At 35.1% G+C, this 21,710-nt stretch overlaps 2 protein-coding genes across 16 annotated transcripts in view; one reads left to right on the forward strand and one right to left on the reverse strand.

Annotated features, from left to right (window-relative positions):
* Positions 1-21,710, reverse strand: part of LOC135220022 (uncharacterized) — an 875,986-nt gene that overhangs the window by 43,600 nt on the left and 810,676 nt on the right. The window lies entirely within an intron of this gene.
* On the forward strand, positions 12,593-20,255 carry LOC135220269 (uncharacterized). Its single transcript, XM_064257532.1, has 3 exons — positions 12,593-12,714; positions 14,608-14,736; positions 20,061-20,255. The coding sequence occupies exons 1-3, from the start codon at positions 12,688-12,690 to the stop codon at positions 20,253-20,255; spliced, it is 351 nt and encodes a 116-aa protein (XP_064113602.1). The 5' UTR covers positions 12,593-12,687.

The following is a 21,710-nucleotide window of genomic DNA, read 5'->3' on the forward strand; positions in this document are numbered from 1 at the left end:
TGCATTTTTTCCTAACTATATAACCTGATGTCCGTTTACATCATAGCCCCACCTCATGCCACCCCTCACTCTGCAGTTTTTGCTTGGGCCAAAGCAAAAGTGATTCTTCACCTCCCAGTCGCGCGGCGCGCGCACTGTCAGACAAGCAGTTAACTACCGAACCCCTTGTTCGAAAGCTACGACCTATCCAGCTGCCACTAGTAACCTTCCTATTGTAAAAGGACCTCAGGTTTGTATAGTTAGGAAATATGCAATTTTGGACAAATTGTCATATCAGGTTGAGCAATGTTGGCTTGATTTAAAAAAGGTAAATCTCTGATGAACTTAATAGATGCAAACGTTGTCAGCCATATAGAAAAGGTTTTACCTTCACTTCAAAGAGAGAATGGGTAATTAAAGCAGATGAGGTATCAGTAACTAGCAATCTGTTTCCTGAGTTGTTGAAGTTCTTACAGAAGGAGAGAAAAAAAAAAATTTTGGAATATATGAATTCTAATGTTAGGAGTAGTGGTAGTGATAATAAGGCAACAGTCCATCATGTTGACAGCACAGTTGAGAATGAATCAGAATTGTATAAAATTGGTGAAAAAAATGGGAAGAACAAGTATAAAAAATAAGGAATTTGAATCTTGTATTGTTAACTTGACAGAAATGGTGAAAGGTATTAAACCTAAGGCAGATAGTAAGGGATAGGATGCCTGTTACACAATTCAATTGGTCATGATATAACAGAATGTTATAAAATTTAATGGTTGTGGTAGCATAGAAAGATTTGAGATTATAAAGGGTAATAGAATATGTTTCAGGTGTCTAAGGGTGGGATATCATCCTGCTCGTAGCTGCAAGGTGGGTACATTGTGTGATGTCAATCGTTGAAGGTAAATGGCCATGCAATCGTAATCATCATCCACTGTTGCATTCCGATAGATTAGAAATAGTATTCACAAGCGATATCAGAAAAGGGATTTGCAGTGTTGTTGAATATCATATGGTGAATAGTAAGAACATGCCTGTTATTGTACTGTGGGATCCAGGAGGGGATATTTCAATTTATAACAAATGGGATGGCTAAGAAATTGGGTTTAGTGGAAAGCATATTAATTTATCCATGATCAAAGTGGCAATGCAGTGAATATCACACAAGCAACGAATATTGTGTACCACTAATTGATGATCTGGTAAGGTTTGGAATGTGAATGCTGTTGGTATTAATGAAATAACAGCCAAAATCAAGAAAGTAGACTTATCCAGGTATCTGAACTTTTTGAGGGAATATCAAACTTAGAGCTGAATCGCCCATTCAAATGGGGATGATGCTTATTGTGCTAATTATTGTGAAATATTGCCAAGGGTTGTTGAAACAAATAAGGGTCTCCAGTTGCTAGAAAATCAGTTTGGGCTCAGCATACGTGGTAGACATGATGAAATGACCAATCAAGTTAATACTAGTAATCATGTGTTTGGGAGAATTCATAAACTTTCAAGTTCAGTAAATTTGAATGAAATCAATATTGAGCCAACAGAAAATCTAAAGGATCAGTTAGACAATTTTTTTGCCATAGAAGCATGAGGGAACAAGGTGTAATCCACAATGTATCAAATGTATGTGGAGAGGTTGTCCTGGACCCAATTATGTAAGTTTGAAAAAGAAGAAAGGAAAGGAAATTGATTGAGGAAGGATTAACGTATGACGAGAAACAGAAATGCTGGTTTGTAAGGTATCCTTGGATAAGAGATCCAAATCATATGAATAAAAATCATAAGGTAGCAAATGCCAGGTAAGAACAACAGAGAATAGATTAAGGAAACTTGGAATGAGTATGCTAATAAAATATCAGAAAGAGATTGAAGATATGGTTAGAAGGGGAGTAGCTAGGAAATTAACTAGTAAGGAGATTCAAGAGTACAATGGCCCAATTCACTATATTCATCATCATGAGGTGTTGAAGCCAGAATCTAGTTCAACCCCAGTGCGCATTGCTCTTCATTCTTCAGCATCTTATAGGACAGAGGTTAAATGATTTTTGGGCTTAGGGGCCTGATATTTTGAACAGTTTGCTGGGAGTGTTGTGTAGATTTAGGCAAGATAATATAGTGGGTGACATAGCAAAGATGTACCATACTGTAAAACTCAGCGCACTAGATGAACATACACATAGATTTGTATGGAGGGACTTGGATGATAGTAGGCCACCTGATCAGTATGTTCTTACCACAGTAACATTTGGAGATAGGCCCAGTGGTACTATAGCTATGGTAGCTTTGAGACATATAGTAGAACAATTCGGTAAGGAATCCCCGGATGTGCAAGATATGATTCTTAATAATACATAAGTAGATGATATACTGTATTCTACTGGTGCCATTGAGAACGCAATCCAATTAATACAGGATACTGAAGGGTATTGTCTCAGGAAGGGAAGTTTCAGAATAAAGCACTGGATAGTCAGCGGGGGCATTATGAAAACTGCAATATAAGAATAATAGAATCTGATAGTGAGAAAATCTTAGGTTAAAAATGGAATCCTGTAGATGACTATTTTTTCCTTTGCTGTAAGACTCACTTTACACCAAAAATAAGAAAGGTTAGGATTGGTGTAAATTTAGATATAGGTGAATTTGATTATAAATTTCCGTAAATATAAACACACAGAAAGATATTGAGTCAAATTGCATCGTTGTATGATCCATTAGGGTTGGTTATACCAGTATTACTCAAAGCTAAGATCTTGATGAGATCCATGATTTCCAAAAGTAACTCGAACGGTGGTGGAATCAAGTGGGATGATCCACTTGATGATTACATGATGAATGAATAGAAAGCGTTTTTCAAAGAATTGTATGGACTGGAGTCATTAACATTTTAGAAGACCTTGAAGCCATCTAATGCTTTTGGTAAGCCGAACCTAGTAATATTTTCTGATGGTAGTACGCAAGCATATGGGGCTTGTGCATATGTGAGGTGGCAAATCAGTGATAATAAGTTTAAATCAAGTCTGATAATGGCGAAAAATAAGATTGCACCAGTGAAACAAATGTCTATTCCTCGTCTGGAATTATGTGGTGCTCTCATAGCTGCTAGGATGAGAGAACTCATAGTAAAGGAGTTTTCATGGGAGTTTGAGTCAGTCTATCACATAGTTGACTCAACAATTGTAATATCACAAATTCAAAAGGAGTCCCATGGATTCAACACATTTGTTGCTGTACGCATTGCAGAGATACAAATAAAAACTGATTCAAGGGAATGGTGGTGGGTTGATTCAGTTCAAAATGTTGCAGATATGACCTCTAAACCGTGTAGTCCAGAAAAAAATGGTGAAAATTCTGCCTGGCAAAATGGACCAAAATTCCTAACATCACCAATTTCAAAATGGCCTATCAAACAAAATTGTGAAAATGAACTAACTGATAGAGTAGGTGTTGTCATGGCTGTTGCTAAAGTAAGTCAGAACCATGTTATACACATGATTGATGTTAATAGATTTAGTGATTATTACAAACTACTAAGAGTTACATGCAGGGTAATGAATGTTTTCAAATGCAGATCCTTTAAGGGCATGCTGAGGGAACCAACAGTTCAAGGAATTATTAAAGCAGAACTAATGTGGGTTAGAGAGATGCAAAGGGACATGACTGATTGGAAAGTGAGGTTCAGAAGATTAGGACCTTCAATTAAGAATGGAGTCATAGTAGTAGGACAAGAATTTCTAAGTGGCTGAAGGAAAATTGGAATAGAGAAGACTATATGTTGCTACCAGCAAATCATCCAGTTACTAGATTGTATATATCATATGTACATGGGGTTGACCATGCAGGCATAGAGACTACTTTGGCAAAATTACAAAGAAAATTCTGGGTTCCAGGGGCCAGAAAAATAATAAAAGCAATAAAAAATCAATGTGTGACATGTAGGAAGTTAACTACACAGCCATAGATTTGTTTGGACCCTTAATAAGAGACACGGTTAAAAAGAGAACTCATGGTAAAGCCTTTGGTGTTATATTTAACTGTTTACTTACTAGAGCTGTTCACTTGGATTTGGCTGAAGGATACAGTACTGATGATTTTCTGACCACATTTCAAAGGTTTGTTGCTATTAGATGAGCTCCTAAAGTTATATATTCAGATAAGGGAACTCAGTTGATATCAGCAAGCAAGAAAATAGAAACCATTGGAGAAAAGGAAGGGGTAACTTGGATCTTTAATATGCCTAGTGACGCACCTTGGTATAATGGGGCAAGTGAAGCACTGATCAAACCTGTCAAAAGGTGTCTTTGTATTAGTGTGGGAGATTCTGTGGTTGAATTTTGAGAGTTACAAACTGCTTTGTTTGGTATTGCTAATAACTGATGATGAAAGACCAATTGGAACAAAACCTGGATTTAGTTTAGAGTTGGCTACCTCTGTCCCAATGATCTGTTGCTTGGTCAGTCCACTTGCTTTTGTCCAAGCGGGATGTACGATATTAGTGGAATCACAAAACGAGATTAAAGTTTATACAAAGTATAATAGAATCCTTCTGGGAAAAGTGGCAACGAGACTATTTTCCATCATTGTTAATCAGGCAGAAATGGCATACAACAAGGAGGAATGTAAGAGTTGGAGATGTGGTACTTGTGCAAGATAGTAATGTTGTGAGGGGGCATGGAAACTAGCACAGGTGATTAGAGCTGATCCAGGACAAGATGGCATTGTCCGTGATGTTGATTTAAGGTATAAGATTATAAAGCATGGGAAGGGATATGATGGTGAAGTGGATAAGATTATGTGTAGATCAGTACACAGGTTGGTGGTGTTATTACCAATAGAAGAACAATGTAATCATACTTAGTTTACCCTATTGGATAGGGTATCGGTAATTTGTCACTAATGGTGGGGGAGTGTATCATCAACATGATAAACTTTACAATACTATAAGGATATATTTGTTTAAAAAATGTTGATGTGGGTTGGAGCGAGTTGTAACTTATTGTGCATGTGGAATATCTTTTGTTCTACCCATATCTCGGTGTCGCACGGTTAGCGGGCGAAGTGCCGTAAAATTTGCTAACCACTCTGGTACTGCGTATTGTGTTGAGTGGTGGTGGCAGGTGTTATTCTTGTGGATGTAGACCCAAGAATGAAGTCGGTGACATATAAGGCCGGCAGGTGATGGGATATTTGTGTTTGGCAATCTCCTACTGGGGTTCAAGGCCTGTGATAGTGAGGCCATTGAAGTGAGTGCAATACAGTGTATTATGGATGTTATATGATATTTCAATTGGAATTGCCCTTATTGGTAATTGGATTCTATGTATATATACAGTAATGTTTTATGATATGAGTACATTTAATTTGATGCCGAGTGCTTTAGTGACTACAGTACCATAATTTACAGTGGTATTTATTTACATTGCTATAAACATAGTTATTGTTAGAAATATACATATCAATATGGATTGTTCATGTACATTACTAGAAGGGTTGTATTAAGGACAAATATTTTTTTTTATAATTAAATCAGGAAAATTAGGGAAAATTCAAAATTTGTATAGCTGGTTGTACTGTATTATTTTTTATTACATGGAATATATATTTCAGGTTGGAACCTATCGTTGGCAATAAAAACTGTTACTACTTATGGTTCATCCTTGAACATCCCAGTACACTTAGGTTCTTTTGATGTCTGAAGTTAGTATAATTACTTTGTTTTTCTACAAAAGGTTAAGCTGGAATGTCACACAGCCTTCTGCATAAAGCCTATCATTCTTCAAACCATATTGGTACACAAAAATTCAATGTATTCTATATACAAGTCGATTCTGCAGTGTATTCCTGAGGAGTCATTTTAAGTGACCTTATTTCACTTGTACACAGTACTTGAATAGTGGCGATTCTAGGGTGGGGGTCATGGGGGGCAGTTGCCCTCCCAGATTTTGCTCATGCCCCTGGTTTGCCCCCCCCACTTTTTTAATGAAATATTATATGTAAAATTAATCATTATTGAATAAACAATAGCCACTAACTAGTCACAAAATTCGGGCTGAATAGTCTCAAGAACGTGATGCAATGTTCTGTTTTGCTTGTAGGCACTTTGCATCACCTTCTTATGGCAATGCAGACGATGCATTTGTGAAGAGTGGGTTTAGACGATGGAAAAAGGCACAAGGAAAAGATGGGGCCAATGCAAAGCACCTGAGCTCATATATCCACAAATCCTCCTATACTGCAAGGATTGGCTACCAACACAATAAAACTGATAAAACATCCATTAAACAGAGTGTAAGTGAGGGCTATTAGAAGAAAGTCCGTGAAAATCGTCATTGCATAAAAACTCTTGGTGAGATTATTATACTCCTGACAGTAACACAAAAAATAACACAACAGGGAACATGATGATGAACAAAATCCAGGAAATATCCGTAAACTTCTTAGATTCATTGCCAAACATGATCCTGTTATAGCTGAACACGTCAAAATTGGTCCAAAAAATGAGAAGTTCACCAGTTCTGCAACACAAAATGAGATGATTGATACATTTGCATCAATTGTGAGGGAAGAAATAGCTGAATACATAAATTCCTGCCATTACTTTTCTGTTCAAGCCGTTGAAGCCAAGGATGTGAGCAAAACTGAGCAATTAGCACTAGTAGTATGGTTTTATGATGAAATCTCACACTGTATTCAGGAATGTTTTATTTCCTTCACTCCCATGTCTTCATTGGATGTTGGCTTGGGATTTGATGGAGCATCAGCCATGAGTGGAGGAATTAGTGGCGTTCAGAAACGTATAAAAGAGAAAGCACCTTTTGCTTATTATGTTCATTGTTATGGTCATAACCTCAATTTGGTTTTGACAAGTGTTGCAAAGAATGTACCACAAGCATCTGAATTTTTCAGTCTTCTTGAAGAAGTCTATATCTTTGTTAGTAATGCAGAAGTTCCTTTCTATACAGTGTGAAATGTTTCCTGAAGAACAAATTCGAGAACTTCAACATCTCGGTGATACTCGCTGGTGGTGTCGGGCTACCTCCTGTGAAAATGCTTTATTAAGTCTGGAATGTATTATCTGCAGAAGGAGACTTCTGCAGATGATACTGGAGCTCGAGCTTCTTGTGAAAGAAGTTTTTCCAAAATGAAAATAGTAAAAACATTTCTTAGAAATTCAATGACTAGTGAGACTAAGTAACACTGCATTATTATCAATTGAAAGTAAACAGGCTTGAGAGTATTGACTTAGATAGTTTTGTAGATGAGTTTGACAGCTGACAATGGTAATCGTAGAATCAAACTGCACTAAACATTTTGAGAATTGTCCCGACATGGTCCATATCTGCTTTGTGTTCAAATGTGTATTATAAAAACTTACCATTCTTTAATAATTGCATATTGTTATGAATTGTATATGGTTTTGAATGTCGAAACAACATTTTGAGAATTTTCATGATAAGCCTCATATCTGTCTGTTCATTTCATTAATTAATACCTTTCCTTACTTTGTTCAAATGTGCATTATAGAAACTTGCCATTCTTTAATAATTGCATATAGTTTTTAATGTGAAACCAGCATTTTCAGAATGGTCATGACATGGTCCATATCTGTCTGTTCATTTCATTAGTTAACACCTTTCTTTAAGTTGTGTAAATGTGTATTACACAAACTTGACATTCTTTAATAATTTGCATATTGGTTGGGATCATATACTATGGTTTTGAATGTCAAACTAAACCTTTTCAGAATATATTGTCGTGACATGCCCCATGTATATCTGTTCATTTCATTTAGTTACTACCTTTCTTAATGTGGTTCAAATGTGTATTATATTTATACATACTATCCATTCTTCAATGTTTGCGTATTGTTTGGAACTGTATATAGTTTTGAATGTTAAATTTTCATATCATGTAAGTCAGGTAAAATATCAGATGGATGCTTTACAGTTGTTTTGCTTAGAATTAAACAAAATTTTTATAGAACCTTTACCTTTAGTCAAATTCATTCTTCCATGAGTTTCAAAATGTTTCCAAAATTGTAATTATTTTTACAGTCACCTTTCCTATGATGCCCACCCAACAATCATCTTTGCCCCAGAGTTGCCCCTCTACTTTTTGAGGGGTAGAATCGCCACTGTACTTGAAATGTTTAGCACTTACTTCTGTGTATGAGTAGTGCTTAAACTGCTGTTGACCTTTTTAGATACTTACTTCCCTGTGTTTCTATTACCTGATTGTGAGAACAGTGGTGGATCTTGCATGAAACCTGCAAACTGGAGTAGCTGTGTTGGTGTAATTGAGATGACTGTGCCTGTTGCCATCCAACAGGTAAGCTTCCAAAGGAAGATCATGTAAATGCAAACCCCCAAAGGAAGGGTACAATCAATGAATGTCCTGTACTGCATGATAAAGTTTTCTTTATAGAGATGATCCTCAGTTCTGGTACGTTTACCTGTCTATCTGGCCAGTATCATAGATGTTTAATGTAGGTTCAACGGTATTACTCGGATATAAGGAGAGAACTTTGTTGTAAAAGGTATCTCTTACTTGTATCACAATTAGAATCTACATTGTGCACAGAACTTTAAGGCCACAAAATATCTATGAATTTCAAGTTTAAAATGTTTACCATTCTGTTTTTTCTAATGTAAACACAATTGATGAACTCAACAATGCAAACAGTTACAAACTCTTTACAACAATGAAGAGAAAATGCAGTACCTAGATCACAAACATATCTCTTAAAGTATAGAAAGGCTTAAAATAGAAGATTTAAAACTACAATTACATAACAGCCGTCCAAAAGATAAACTTCAGCCAGTAGTTTTTGCTGTGAGGATAGAATACAAAATAGCCAAATTCATTGAAATATCAAGCCTCGCCTTTCTATATTGCCTATAAAATATAATCAATATTATATATGTATATTTTCATTATTTATCTTTATGCAGGTTTTTTAGGTACTCTTTCATTGTTTTTTAACATCACAGGCCTCCTGGAGTGCGCAACACAAAGTTTTTTCTAGCATTGATTTAAACAACAGATTTAAAAGACATCAGAATCCTGGACTGAGTGATTGTGTAAACATCCACTGGGAGTTGTGTTCTCACTGTGCCAAATTAGAATGTGTAGTATGCAGGTGCATGGGTTGGGTGGGGGCAGTGAGGGGCACTCAGCCCCCTAAGCTTTCTTGGCAAGCCTCGAAATCAGCGATACAAAAATATCTATATGTATGTTTATTTATATACATACCAATTATTATAAGGTCACGGAACAAAGCGTCGAAAAAAATATAAATAAAGTTGAAGTGTAGAGAGGGATGAATTTAGATTAGTTATTTTTAACATTTGGAACAATATAAATAATTCATTACATATAATCGTTACCTGTTAAAAATAATAAGACAAGGCAGTTTTCTTTAAGAGCTGAGACATCTAATCACTTTGTTCACAAATGAATTAATGACCTGACAGGTCTTGAGAACAGATGAAGGTTTCTCTAATATCTCTGACAAGGCTAAGATTGTTCTGCTGCACATGAGATTGATACAACTTGAAGACTCCTATCAAGTAGGCCGACCCAAGAGGATCCAAAAGATCTCATCAAAGTTAAAAGACTTTTTAGCTAGTTCAAACTGTAGGATGAGTGAGGACAGTACAGGTCTCATTCCTGAGGTATCATTCAAAAGAATCCATTTTGACATATTAGATAGATTTCTCTCTGAGATGAATGATAGATCCACTCATAATATGCCACTGATAGCAGTGATGGATGCACTTCAGTGTAATTCTAATGACTTTTTATGATAAGAAACTGTCTACCATAGTACAGTTTTATAAAGATATACACATAGATGAAATCCTTCTAAATGACCAAATTTCTGTAGTAAAGAGTCACTTTCTAACTAAGAATGAAAAGCGTAAGAATTTGTTTGAATTGTGTGATGAACTCAAACCGTTAGAATGTGCCTACTCAGAATTCTTGAAATTGTTAAAATTCTCATCACCCTTCAGTAACTACCAGCTGCAATGAACGACTGTCTTCAGTGCTTAGCTTAGTGAAAATGTATCTATGAACTACCACGAAAAATGAGTGCGTGAATGACTTGCTTCTCAAGGCCTTAGAAAAGGAGCTTGTTAAAAATCTTATCTAAGACATACTGGTTAATTAATTTGCAAAATTATGATCAAGCAGGTATCCACTAATGCAGTAGATAATATCTGAAATGCATGAAGTAAATGTTTATTTTGAAATTTCCTTAGATGCAACCATGTTAAAAATTACGTAACCCAGTTTACCTTTACACATTCATTTTTTCTGAAGCTTAAGATCTTCCTGTTCACATCAACTTTTCTTGTTTTCCTGAATGACCTTGTCTAGGCAGTGAGCTATATTCAATGTTAAATTGCAGTTATTCTAGGACCAATACTATAGTTTATAACTTGATTTGTTTAGAAATTTCCACTAGCTTTTCTTCTTGATTTATTATCTCAAAATTTGATGTACAGCATTTTTTAAGGAATAAAAATTCTTCAAAGTTCCTTTACAAGTAGCTTCAAATTGTTCCTATTTTGCTGATATTCTAAAAAAAAAAAACAAAAAAAATTTCTCGGGGGCCTTGTAGCGGTCCCTCAGCTGGTTAGATTCGCTTTGCTAGCAACACTCTCCCCCCTGCTTTGCCCCGGAGGAGGGGGGCAGCTTCAAATAAACCTTTGTCCCCCCCCAAGGAAAAATGAAGTGACGCCCCTCTTAGTAGGAAAAGTTACACAAACTGATGAGCACATTAAAGTAAATGTAACATTCCTTAAAGCCGTTTCAGGAAGTTCACCAAAAACCATCGTTCAGACAATAATGGTTACAGCTTCAGTACGAATAGCAGCCATGTATGCAATGGTATCACTTATGACGAAGGGTGTGATGGACCAAATTGTGCTTGTTGTTTCATGGGTAAGTGGCTTTGCTTTGCATCTGCAATCATTCTTCACTTCTTTATTTGTCTCAGCACCAGCAATCTTACAAAGAGCCATTTTCCCTTTGGGTCTCGGTTTATAGTACGTACATTTTCACAAAGTTTTCGTAAGGAGTAACTTTTTTGATAAGATTCAGGTTTGTTTATTTTATCCACCACAGGTGCAAGGGAGCATTTATTGAGTAGCATAAGAATAAGCATAAGACCTTGTTTTCTTTCAAAATATAAATCATCTCATTCATACTTAAATATATTGTAAGATTAATGTGAATGACTTTCTTGAGACAAAACAAAATTGATAATATGCATGGATGTTCTTCACTGCTTTCAGAAGGTTTTGTGAAAAATTCTTTCACGTAATGTATTATTAATTTAGTTATACTCCTTTGTGTATTATTAATATCACGGATGTTTATCATTCCAGATCCTGATAACTGTGTTGAATTACCTGAATGTGGAGGAGACAGTGGGAGATGTGTGAAAGATGATGACTGGGAAAACTTGCATGGCTTAGCTGAACCCACAGGTTGCCTTGGAAACAATTGCACTTGTTGCAGGGTGAGTCACATAAAGAACAGTAGAAGAACTGGATATTTTTTTTGCTCAATGTTTATAAGGCATAGAGTCACATATTTGCTACAATAACTAAAAGTTGTTTAATGTAATTTATGTATTGAAAAAGCACATGCAAAAGAGATTTGTAGCATAGTAGATAATATAATTGTAGGTTTAAACTTCTGGAACAGTATTATGCATTATATTTCTGAAAGCTCGTAGCTTCTTATGTCTTTTAACTTGGTCTTTGGTATTTATATTGAGTTAACTTTTATTGTCATTTTTTAAACTGAAATCAAAACAATAAAGTCAATACACAGAACCTCTCACGTTACAACCGAACAAAATTTTTGCATGTCTGGATTATATGTAAAGTGATAATTCCTTCAGGGATGAGGGCTTAAGTGTACAGATATGAATAACATGAAATGATGATTAACGTACGTAAAGAAAAGTTTATCCTCCCTCAAAACTCTCAGATTGTACCCCTAATGCCCAGTGTACAGCTAATCAAGGCTATTGCTACAATGGTACAAGTAGCTACATGGTTGCCACAGGTACCATCTCCTATGAACAAGGATGTGGGGAGGATGGGCTGCATGTTTCAACTTTTGGCTATTAATGGTACGTCACTTCCCTTAAACATAACCCTGGGTTCTGTTATCTTTAAATTTGGTAATACCATTTCTCCCCCCCCCCCCTTTTTTTTTTTTTAGCCTTTTCTCATTTTACAATAGCTTGCATCTGAAATCATTGTTTCACCGTGCATTGTCTTGACATTTCAGAGAGTACTGATACACCCTTGTTACGTGAAATTTTTCTTGGAAGATGCCATGTTAGAATAAGGCTATTTTTTTGTTGTACATATATAGGTAATGGAAAGTGAAATGGCCCTTCTGAATAATGCTTATTTTAATTCTCAAGAGACACTTGTTATCCACTGTGATGTTTAACATATAAAACATGTTCTGAATTTCCAGCACTTTTATGGTGCTATCAAATAGTACTTGTAAGGAGACTGAAAGAATGTAGTGACTACTTGCGAGCTTTATCCATGATATATATGTGATATCACTGCCTTTCATCTTTCCAGATACTTCTCTCTGTGAACAGTAGCGGATCTTGCATAAAACCTACAGACTGGAGTAGCTGTAATAAGGTAGTTGATTCCACTGAATGCCTCGGAGATGACTGTGCCTGTCGCAGTCCAGGAGGTAAGTCGCTCGAAACTCCCTGAAAGGGTCACATCAATGCGAACCTTGAAAGGGAGACGAAAATGTATCGAATTGCGTTTTTTGACACGGGCAGAGTCTTGCACTCTCAGTCAAGTGTTTGTGTATAAATCTGCATAAACTTCTACCATTTCATCTTTCTGTAATTATTTTATCTTTAATTAATTAAGACAGTTTAATGTTCTAAACTTACTATTATTATGATTATTACCATTATTATTAATTATTGTTATTAACAACTTAGCTACAACTCAAGTCGAAAAGCACAGTGCCACAAGCCCTTGGGCTCCAATAGTTTAATGTATTCCAGTAAGGAAAAAGAAACTAAGGCAACAGAAGTACAACAATAAAACATAAAACCCTTAAAAATTTTGAAATTAGAATCACATGAGCCTGCTATAAAAAATATAAAAAAAAGTATTTGCAATTAGACAGACACTGAAATTTCAATGTGTTTACTTCATGACTTCATGATTAGGAAGGTTATTCTAGAGAAACTGTATGATACTGAATCTTACAATAGCAAAGGCTAGGCTGTTTAAAGTAACTGCATTTATTGCCATGCAAAGGATGTCCAGATCTATGAAAAATATTAAAAGGAGCAGAAAGGTAGTAACAGAATTTAATTTTAAAGTCAGAATAAAAAATTTCATGGAGCTCGCTTTCTTATTCAGAAACTTCAGATGGCAGTTTAATGGTACAGGACTGGAATTTTTAAGAGCTCAAGTTTTATGCTGTAGTATTTTCATTAACTAGGGAAGAATATCCAGAACACAGTATGCTGAGGAAATAGTATTTCCTGAGCCTACACACAATCTCTAAAACTCTCATGACTTTTTTTGATTTGCCAATTTCCAATTCTTCTGTGGTTTGAACATGACATAGACCAGAATATTTCTCAAAAGTGAATTTGCAGTACAGAATGGAACTTAGACTTTTAAATGACTCATTTAATCAGTATTCATTGACAATGAGATACTGGGTGGATAAGACCCTAAAACAAATCGCACTTTTTGATTTTGTAATGGTTCAGTTACATTCCTTAAGATTAAAACTTGCAAACCACAAGCTTACTTAGAAAGGTGAGATCATACAAAAAGTAACATCAATCCACCTATGTAACCAGTATGTATTCTGGGCCAGACTTCACATCATGAGTACCCAGTATTAAAAAACAAAAGTGAACCAAGATGACTGCTTTAAGAGCCACAGAAGTTACATTGTAGTAGTACATAGTAGCTCTTGTGCCTGCCAACAACTAAGCTTTGTGATCTATTACGTAGTTAACAATTCAGCAGTACCAGGAGATAGTGCCACAACTTCCATTTGTATGAGTTTGAAAACTAGTCTTCTGGGATTAACACGGTCAAAAGCAGAGCAAATACAAAGACTGGGCATTTGTATAAAAAATGAAATTGGAAAGAATTGCAACAAAACAAACACAGGTTCATGTAGTAACCTGACTGTAAACTAGTAATATACTATTATTTTCAGCAATGGCATTCACAAATTTGGTCATGATATGTTCTGAGATGTCCCTTATGTGTTGGAAAGGTCAGCTAAATTTAGAATTGTGAGCTATATGTTGTCTTTTGTAATAAATATACCTTCATTTTTTCCCATAAACTGCTTATGGCAAATTTTTCCTCATTTATCAGTTTATATTACTTTGTATTTTAGCTAAATTACTCTGTTGTTAAGAGTTTCATTTTGGGTTCCTGAATGTATTTGCCACAGAGCAGCAGCAATGGCTTTTCATTCAGCATTTTCATTAACAACTAAAATCCAATCATATTCAAGGATGACTGTCTTGGGGAAATTAGCATGAAGTGACCAGTAAAGCCCAACTGAATAAAATCCTTGATGTATTCACAGTCTGTTCATCAAGCAGCGCCTGCACCGGCAATAATGGTTACTGCTTCAGTGTGCAGAGCAGCCACTTATGCAGTGGTACCGTGTTCTCTGAAGAATGCAGTGGGACAAATTGTTCCTGCTGCATTGAAGGTAAGAAACAGCCTTGAGAGATGAATTTTTCTTTTAATTTTCATTTCTGGTTTCTTATTCAAAGATTTCAAGATTTTTCTTTAGTTATATCCTAAATGTTGAGGAATATTGACACTTTCTGTCTCATTCAAGGTACAAAATTTCTAAATTTGTATTTAACCCTTTAACGCCGATTGGATGTATTAAACGTCAACATAAATTGTCTGACGGGTGCCGAATTGACGTATGGTACGTCGATAAAAAAAGTTTTTTTAAAAATTCGCGAAAAAATACTTATAGGCCTACCAGGCAAAAACTTTTGAATCACGCGCCTTGGGGGATGCTGGGAGCTCACGGATCAAGGCGTTGTTTTGTTTACAATTGTTACGCAGGCGCGCAAGCACGAATTTCTTTCTTATAGCACTAAAAAGTATCAGTGACACATCTCAGAAATTATTTCGTCACTTTGACATAATTTTTGCACCATTTTAAATTAGCTGTTATATGCAGTAATATGCACAGTTTCATGTAAAATACAAAAAAAAAATACTCATGATTGGTAGCTTTTATCAGTTTTGAAATATTTTCTATAAATAACGATGTGCCAAAATTTCAACCTTCGGTCAACTTTGACTCTACTGAAATGGTCGAAAAATGCAATTGTAAGCTAAAACTCTTATATTCTAGTAATATTCAATCATTTACCTTCATTTTGCAACAAATTGGAAGTCTCTAGCACAATATTTTGATTTATGGTGAATTTATGAAAAAACTTTTTCCTTACATCCACGCTGTAATTCTCCGAAAAAATCATAAATTTTTTCGTGCGATTGTTGTAATGTTTGCACCATTTTAAATTAGCCTTTACATAAAGTTTTATATATGGAAATGTGCGCAATTTCATGCACAATACAACTAAAAACAACCCATTGTTGTAGCTTTTATCAGTTTTGAAATATTTTCATATAAATAACGATAAGTGCCAAAATTTCAACCTTCGATCAACTTTGACTCTACCAAAATGGTTGAAAAACACAATTGTAAGCTAAAACTCCTATATTCTAGTAATATTCAATCAATTACCTTCATTTTGCAACAAATTAGAAGTCTCTAGCACAATATTTTGATTTATGGTGAATTTATAAAAAAAAAAAAAAATTCCTTACGTCCGCGCGGTAACTCTTCTGAAAAAATCGGAAATTTTTTCGTGCGATTGTCGTAATGTTTGCACCATTTTAAATTAGCCGTTACATAAAGTTTTATATATGAAAATGTGCGCAATATCATAATGCAACCAAAAATAATTGAAGGTTGGAGCTTTTCTCATTTTCAAAATATTAGCATATAAATCATGATGAATAGAATCTTACAGTCTAGTAATATTCAGTCATTTATCTTCATTTTGAAACAAATTTGAAGTCTCTAGCACAAGGTATTTCAGAAAGCTATGTTCAGTACTACAGCAAAAAAAAACTAATTCCATACCTAATTTCAGCGTGCTTTTTACATATGACAGGCTAGGATGAGGGAGCTTGAAAAGGACAGTATGCAACCACTTAAGTATAAAATGTACCTGTTACATAATTAACAATTATAATATAAAAACAGTATGCGTTTTTGAAAAACGTCGTGAACTTGGAAGTGGAACGTCGTAAGCGTAAGCGTCGTAAAGTCGGAAAAAGCGTTTTAACCCAGCCCGGATTTTTTAATGAATATTTTAGAAAACCCATCGTAACCTCGGATCATTGTAAGCCGAAGCCATCGTAAGCCGGGGACTGCCTGTATATCAGAACAGGCAAATATTTTCCACTTACGGAAAGAGAGACAGCTTGATGCTTGTCTGGCCAACTGTCAGAAACGATTAGAGGAAGGTTGAAATGTGCAGTTGTTCTTTATTCATAACGACTGATTTAATTTTCAACAGATGCTTAACACTACCCCCAAATATTAATATGTTGTTCCTTCCATATTCTATAATCTTTGTTATATTTTGCATTTCTGATACTGAAAGATTTTCATGTTTGCCATTGTGCTAAACTAAAAACTGCATTGAATGCCAGTCATACCTGAGAGGACAGTTGAGATGGTTAGTCAAAGCTTAGTCATGCTACATACCATCCGAAGCCTAGAGCAAGGTACTATTTTCATTGTGCATATTCATGGGGTGGGGGCCAGTGAGAAAACTTTTGGCCACAGGCTGTGCATCAGTAAATGTAAACTTTGAGTTTAGTACCCTTGAATTATCAATTACTCAAAGAAAACTTAATACATATGTATGCATCCTTTTATTGTTTTTAGGTATTATTATTAATCTTATCTTACTTCATTAAGAAGAATGGGAATTTTATATGTTACAGACCTTATACTGTGGTTCTTCAGACAGCAGTTGAAAAAGGAGGTGGGGTAATTGCTTAGTGAGGGTAGCCTTATGGCCCTGTCCACACTGTCGAGCAGAGCCCCACTGCCTATGTTTGTATTTCTCTCGCTTCTGAAGCAATGTTACCAGATGATCGTATCCTTTCAGGCTCATACTGTTAGGCAGAGCCCGACGGTCTCTGCCCTTACCAGGCAAGGTCCGTCTGTAGCAGTGTTACTAAAGTGAGGAAATTCGTCTGCTAACGATGAAGATTTGAGTTAGGGACAATCAGACGAGGATATGAGTACCTAATTCCCCTCAAACTGGAGAATATGAGGAAATATTTCCTCAACGCTTATAGCTGTATCAAGGCATTTCTACAGAGTTTTATTTCATATATATTGGTATAGCACACAAACTTATCTACAGTACATTATATATACTTACATTCATACATACACATGCATACATATGTAAGCATTCTATATTTAAGATTTCACTGAGTGTACTTTGATGTTTGTATGTTCTTCATTCCTGAAAGCACTTGTTACTGGAGATAAATTTCGTATTAACTTAGTGGATATTGAATAATGAATAATTAAAACACATAAAAGATGTTTATAGAGAAATTGTGTTCCGTTCTTAACATTCATTACGTTTTATGCATTTTTTCGTATTAGAGCTACTAGCAAAAACTAAATAAATAAAATAAAATAAAAAAATGGTAGACAGCCTACCCAACTCGGTTTTATGGAAAAATTTATATACCTTTTTATTTGGAAACATATATGCACATGTTTTTGATGTAGGTACCGTACTGTGAATGTGATATGTACATATTCTTTTCGTTTATGGATACATGTCTCTGTAATGGGGAACAAAACTGTACGAACAGGTTTATAGAATAACATGAGTAAAGAACTTTACATGCATAGCATTCATTCATTTGCTTGTTTCTCTCTCTCTCTCTCTCTCTCTCTCTCTCTCTCTCTCTCTCTCTCTCTCTCTCTCTACACACAATCATCATGGTATCTGAGCAGTAAAAAAGGCTGGAGGTTGCACCAGGTTACGCCGACTAAATCTATGATTGAATGCTTGAAATCATGGTGATGATATAAATGAGGAAGAGGTGGTGGAGGAGTAGGACAATTAATGAAGAGTAATGATGACTTCTTTAAATGGTATTGGATATGTAAATAAAATGTCTGTATAGCTAATACAGTAAATTATGTAAATAAATAAAAAAAAAAGGCTATAAAATTGTTTTATTATTTCACTCTTCATGTAATGCTTCCTGAATTTGAGAGATCAGCTAATTTAGGTCAGGTATACCTCTCACGTTTTCTTCAAACTTATGAGGAATACTCGGTGAGAAATATAGCAACGCTGCTGTAGTCTTCTCCACAACGCAGGATAGGTGAGTTTGGTCAGGAAGTTTAGGTTGTTCAGTAGGCAATAACAAGGGTGGTCTCACCATGCCTAGCACAGTGGAAAAGAAAAAAATAGCACTGTGTAAAGTAATACTTGCAGTGTTTAAGAAAAAAGGAAAAAAAAATAGAGTGGCAGAAGAGAGAGTTGGTGTAGAGAGTGGTTGCGTAGAAGAGGAGAGTTGGGAAGTCATGTGACTATATTACGTGAACTCCAACATGGACCCTGAGCATGAATTTATCAAGTACATGAGAATGGATGTAAATAGGTTACTATACACTACTTGCAAAAGTGGAACCGTACATAAGAAAGCAGGATACCAATTTGAGGCAGAGTATAAGTGCAGAAGCTCGTCTGGAAGCAACGCTCAGATTTTTTAGCATCTGGCTACTCATATACATCGCTGCAATATACCACAAGGATATCAAAGCAGAGTTTGTCTCTAATTATACCGGAGAGATGTGAAGCCATATATGCAGTTCTCAAAGATGGTTATTTGAAGGTGAGAGTTTGTTTTTAAAGATTAATGATAACATCACTTTCACACCAAGTAATCTTATATTTTCTATCTAATTATGAATAATGCCAAATTTTTGTATCCTATGAACCCTTCCCAAAAAAACAAGTAATGGTAATTTATATCAACAATAAACAGTAATATAAATGTGAAAAACTACTCTTTAACCATTGATGTTGACGAAAGACGACAAAGTTTAGCAAGAAAAAGAACATCATAAATTAGTTTTTCTGCATAATTTTGGTTTCCCCTTTCAATTGTCGAAGATCATTTGCAACTACGGTTGCAAAAGCAGTACAACTCATCAGCAGTGTCCTGTGTTGACGACAATTCCCTCAGCTGGTGGAGGGCTTCCCGCATAACATCGTCTGCATCGTCACGCATCCTTTTGCCTGATCGATTGGCAGTATTCACTGTAGTAGAGGTCATTCTGGCTGAATTGTCCGTAAGACATGCAGTAGACACTGCAGGCGGTGTCATTACAGGTGTTGTTGCTGCAAGAGATGTTTCACCAACTCCCATCAGTACTGGATCGTTGAAAACCTGTAATATTGAGAATAGACATGTGTAGTGCAATATATATATATATATATATATATATATCTATATATATATATATATATATTATATATATATATATATATATATATATATTTATATATATATATATATATATATATATATATATATATAATATATATATATATATATATATATATATATATATATATATATATATATTATATATATATATATATATATATATATATATATATATATATATTATATATATATATATTATATTATATATATAGGAATTTTTTTCTTTTGAAGGAGCGAGAGAGAGAGAGAGAGAGAGAGAGAGAGAGAGAGAGAGGGGGGGGGGTGAAGAGAAAAAAAGATAAACAAAATAGAAAAAGAAGAGGGAGAGAAAGATTGACTGCTTGGTAATGAAAGTATGCAGGTAAAGGTCATGGAATTGAGTCATTATATTTTGCTTAATCTAAAGTTCACTGACATACTGCTTCTACATTTCATTTACAGACACCTACAACCCCAGAGGAAGGGATGCATGTGGCACATGGTTTTCAAACAAGATGGGATTTCCCAAACTGTGTGGGGGCTATTGACTGGGAACATGTGTTGATAAGGCCTCCACCTGATAGTGGTTCGTACTTCTTTAATTACAAAGGAAGCTACAGCATTGTACTCCTTGCCATATGTGATGCAGAAATGTGAATTATATATGTTATACATAGGCACAAATGGTAGAGTATCAGACGGAGGCGTGTGGGACAACTGTACTCTCAATAACTCGTATTGCAAGTCAAACTGCTGGTCTGCCAGGGGATCGAATGGTTACCGGAAGTGAGATGACACTACCATAATCTACGTTGTTTTTGTGGCAGACGAAGCATATTTCTGATAGCGCCGACACAATTATGAAAACCAACCCTTTCCACATACTAATCAGACTAGAAGGGAACTTATTTTCTCATATTGTCTCTCCAGGGCAAGATGTACTATAGAAAATGCATTTGGCATTTTGGCAAACAGATTTCGCGTGTTTGTCACCTGTTCAACTACCTCCATCAAAAATTGATACCATAGTTTTAGCATGCACATCTCTGCATAACTTCCTCAGGAGAGACCATGTGAGCCACTACATGCCTGAAGGATGTTTAGATGTTGAGGATTTGTCAGTAGGACACATTATTCCTGGAAGCTGGCGACAACTTATGAATTACCAGGGCTACAGAGGGTGAGCCAGAATGACATGGCTGATGGCAGGAATGTCCGTGAACAATATATGCAGTATTTTAATGGAGAAGGGGCAGTGCCATGGCAGTATAGATTGATAAATGATTAATAATTGTGTTAATTACCTCTTTGCTTAGCTATCAATGTAGTGCATTTTTTGTTAAACTTAACATTTTTAGTCACAGGAAAATACAGATATGATGATGATGATAATAATAATAATAATGATAAATGAACCGTTATGTTACGTAGCTTTTTCTTTCGTCCTCACCATGAAACGAGTACTATATGCATATCGGCATCATAAACCTCGTTATCATTGTTCATACTGGAAAATCATTACTAGATATTGCTCACATATTCCTTTCACGCACTATTTTACGAATTTATCACGACACACATCCTGTCTGTTCACATAGTTAATATCTGTTCTTGAGAGAGAGAGAGAGAGAGAGAGAGTACAAAAAATGATGATGATGATAAACTATATTTACAATGATATATTGGTTATTCTTTACATAAGTTTTTTGAAATATAGCCACAATGTAGAATACAGATTTGGAATAACTTATTTTGTTACTAAAAGTGTTTGCGAAAATTCATAAAACAGCACAAGCAACAATATATATAATATATAATATATAATATATATATATATATATATATATATATATATATATATATATATATATATATATATATATATATATATATATATATATATGTATATATATATATATATACACAAGTTAAAATTAGATAAAAAAAATTAAAGTATCATTGTTAGAATTATGGATAAGCATAAAACACCCAAAGGAGATATGTCAAACACAGTATGATAATCCAATGCTAAAATCATAAAGCATAAATAAAATAAGAGAGACAGACACTCACTGTACATACCTCATGATCAGAATGTTCCTCCTCAGCTGT

Source organism: Macrobrachium nipponense, chromosome 1 (genome assembly GCF_015104395.2).
Source record: "Macrobrachium nipponense isolate FS-2020 chromosome 1, ASM1510439v2, whole genome shotgun sequence".
Taxonomy (NCBI): Eukaryota; Metazoa; Arthropoda; class Malacostraca; order Decapoda; family Palaemonidae; genus Macrobrachium; species Macrobrachium nipponense.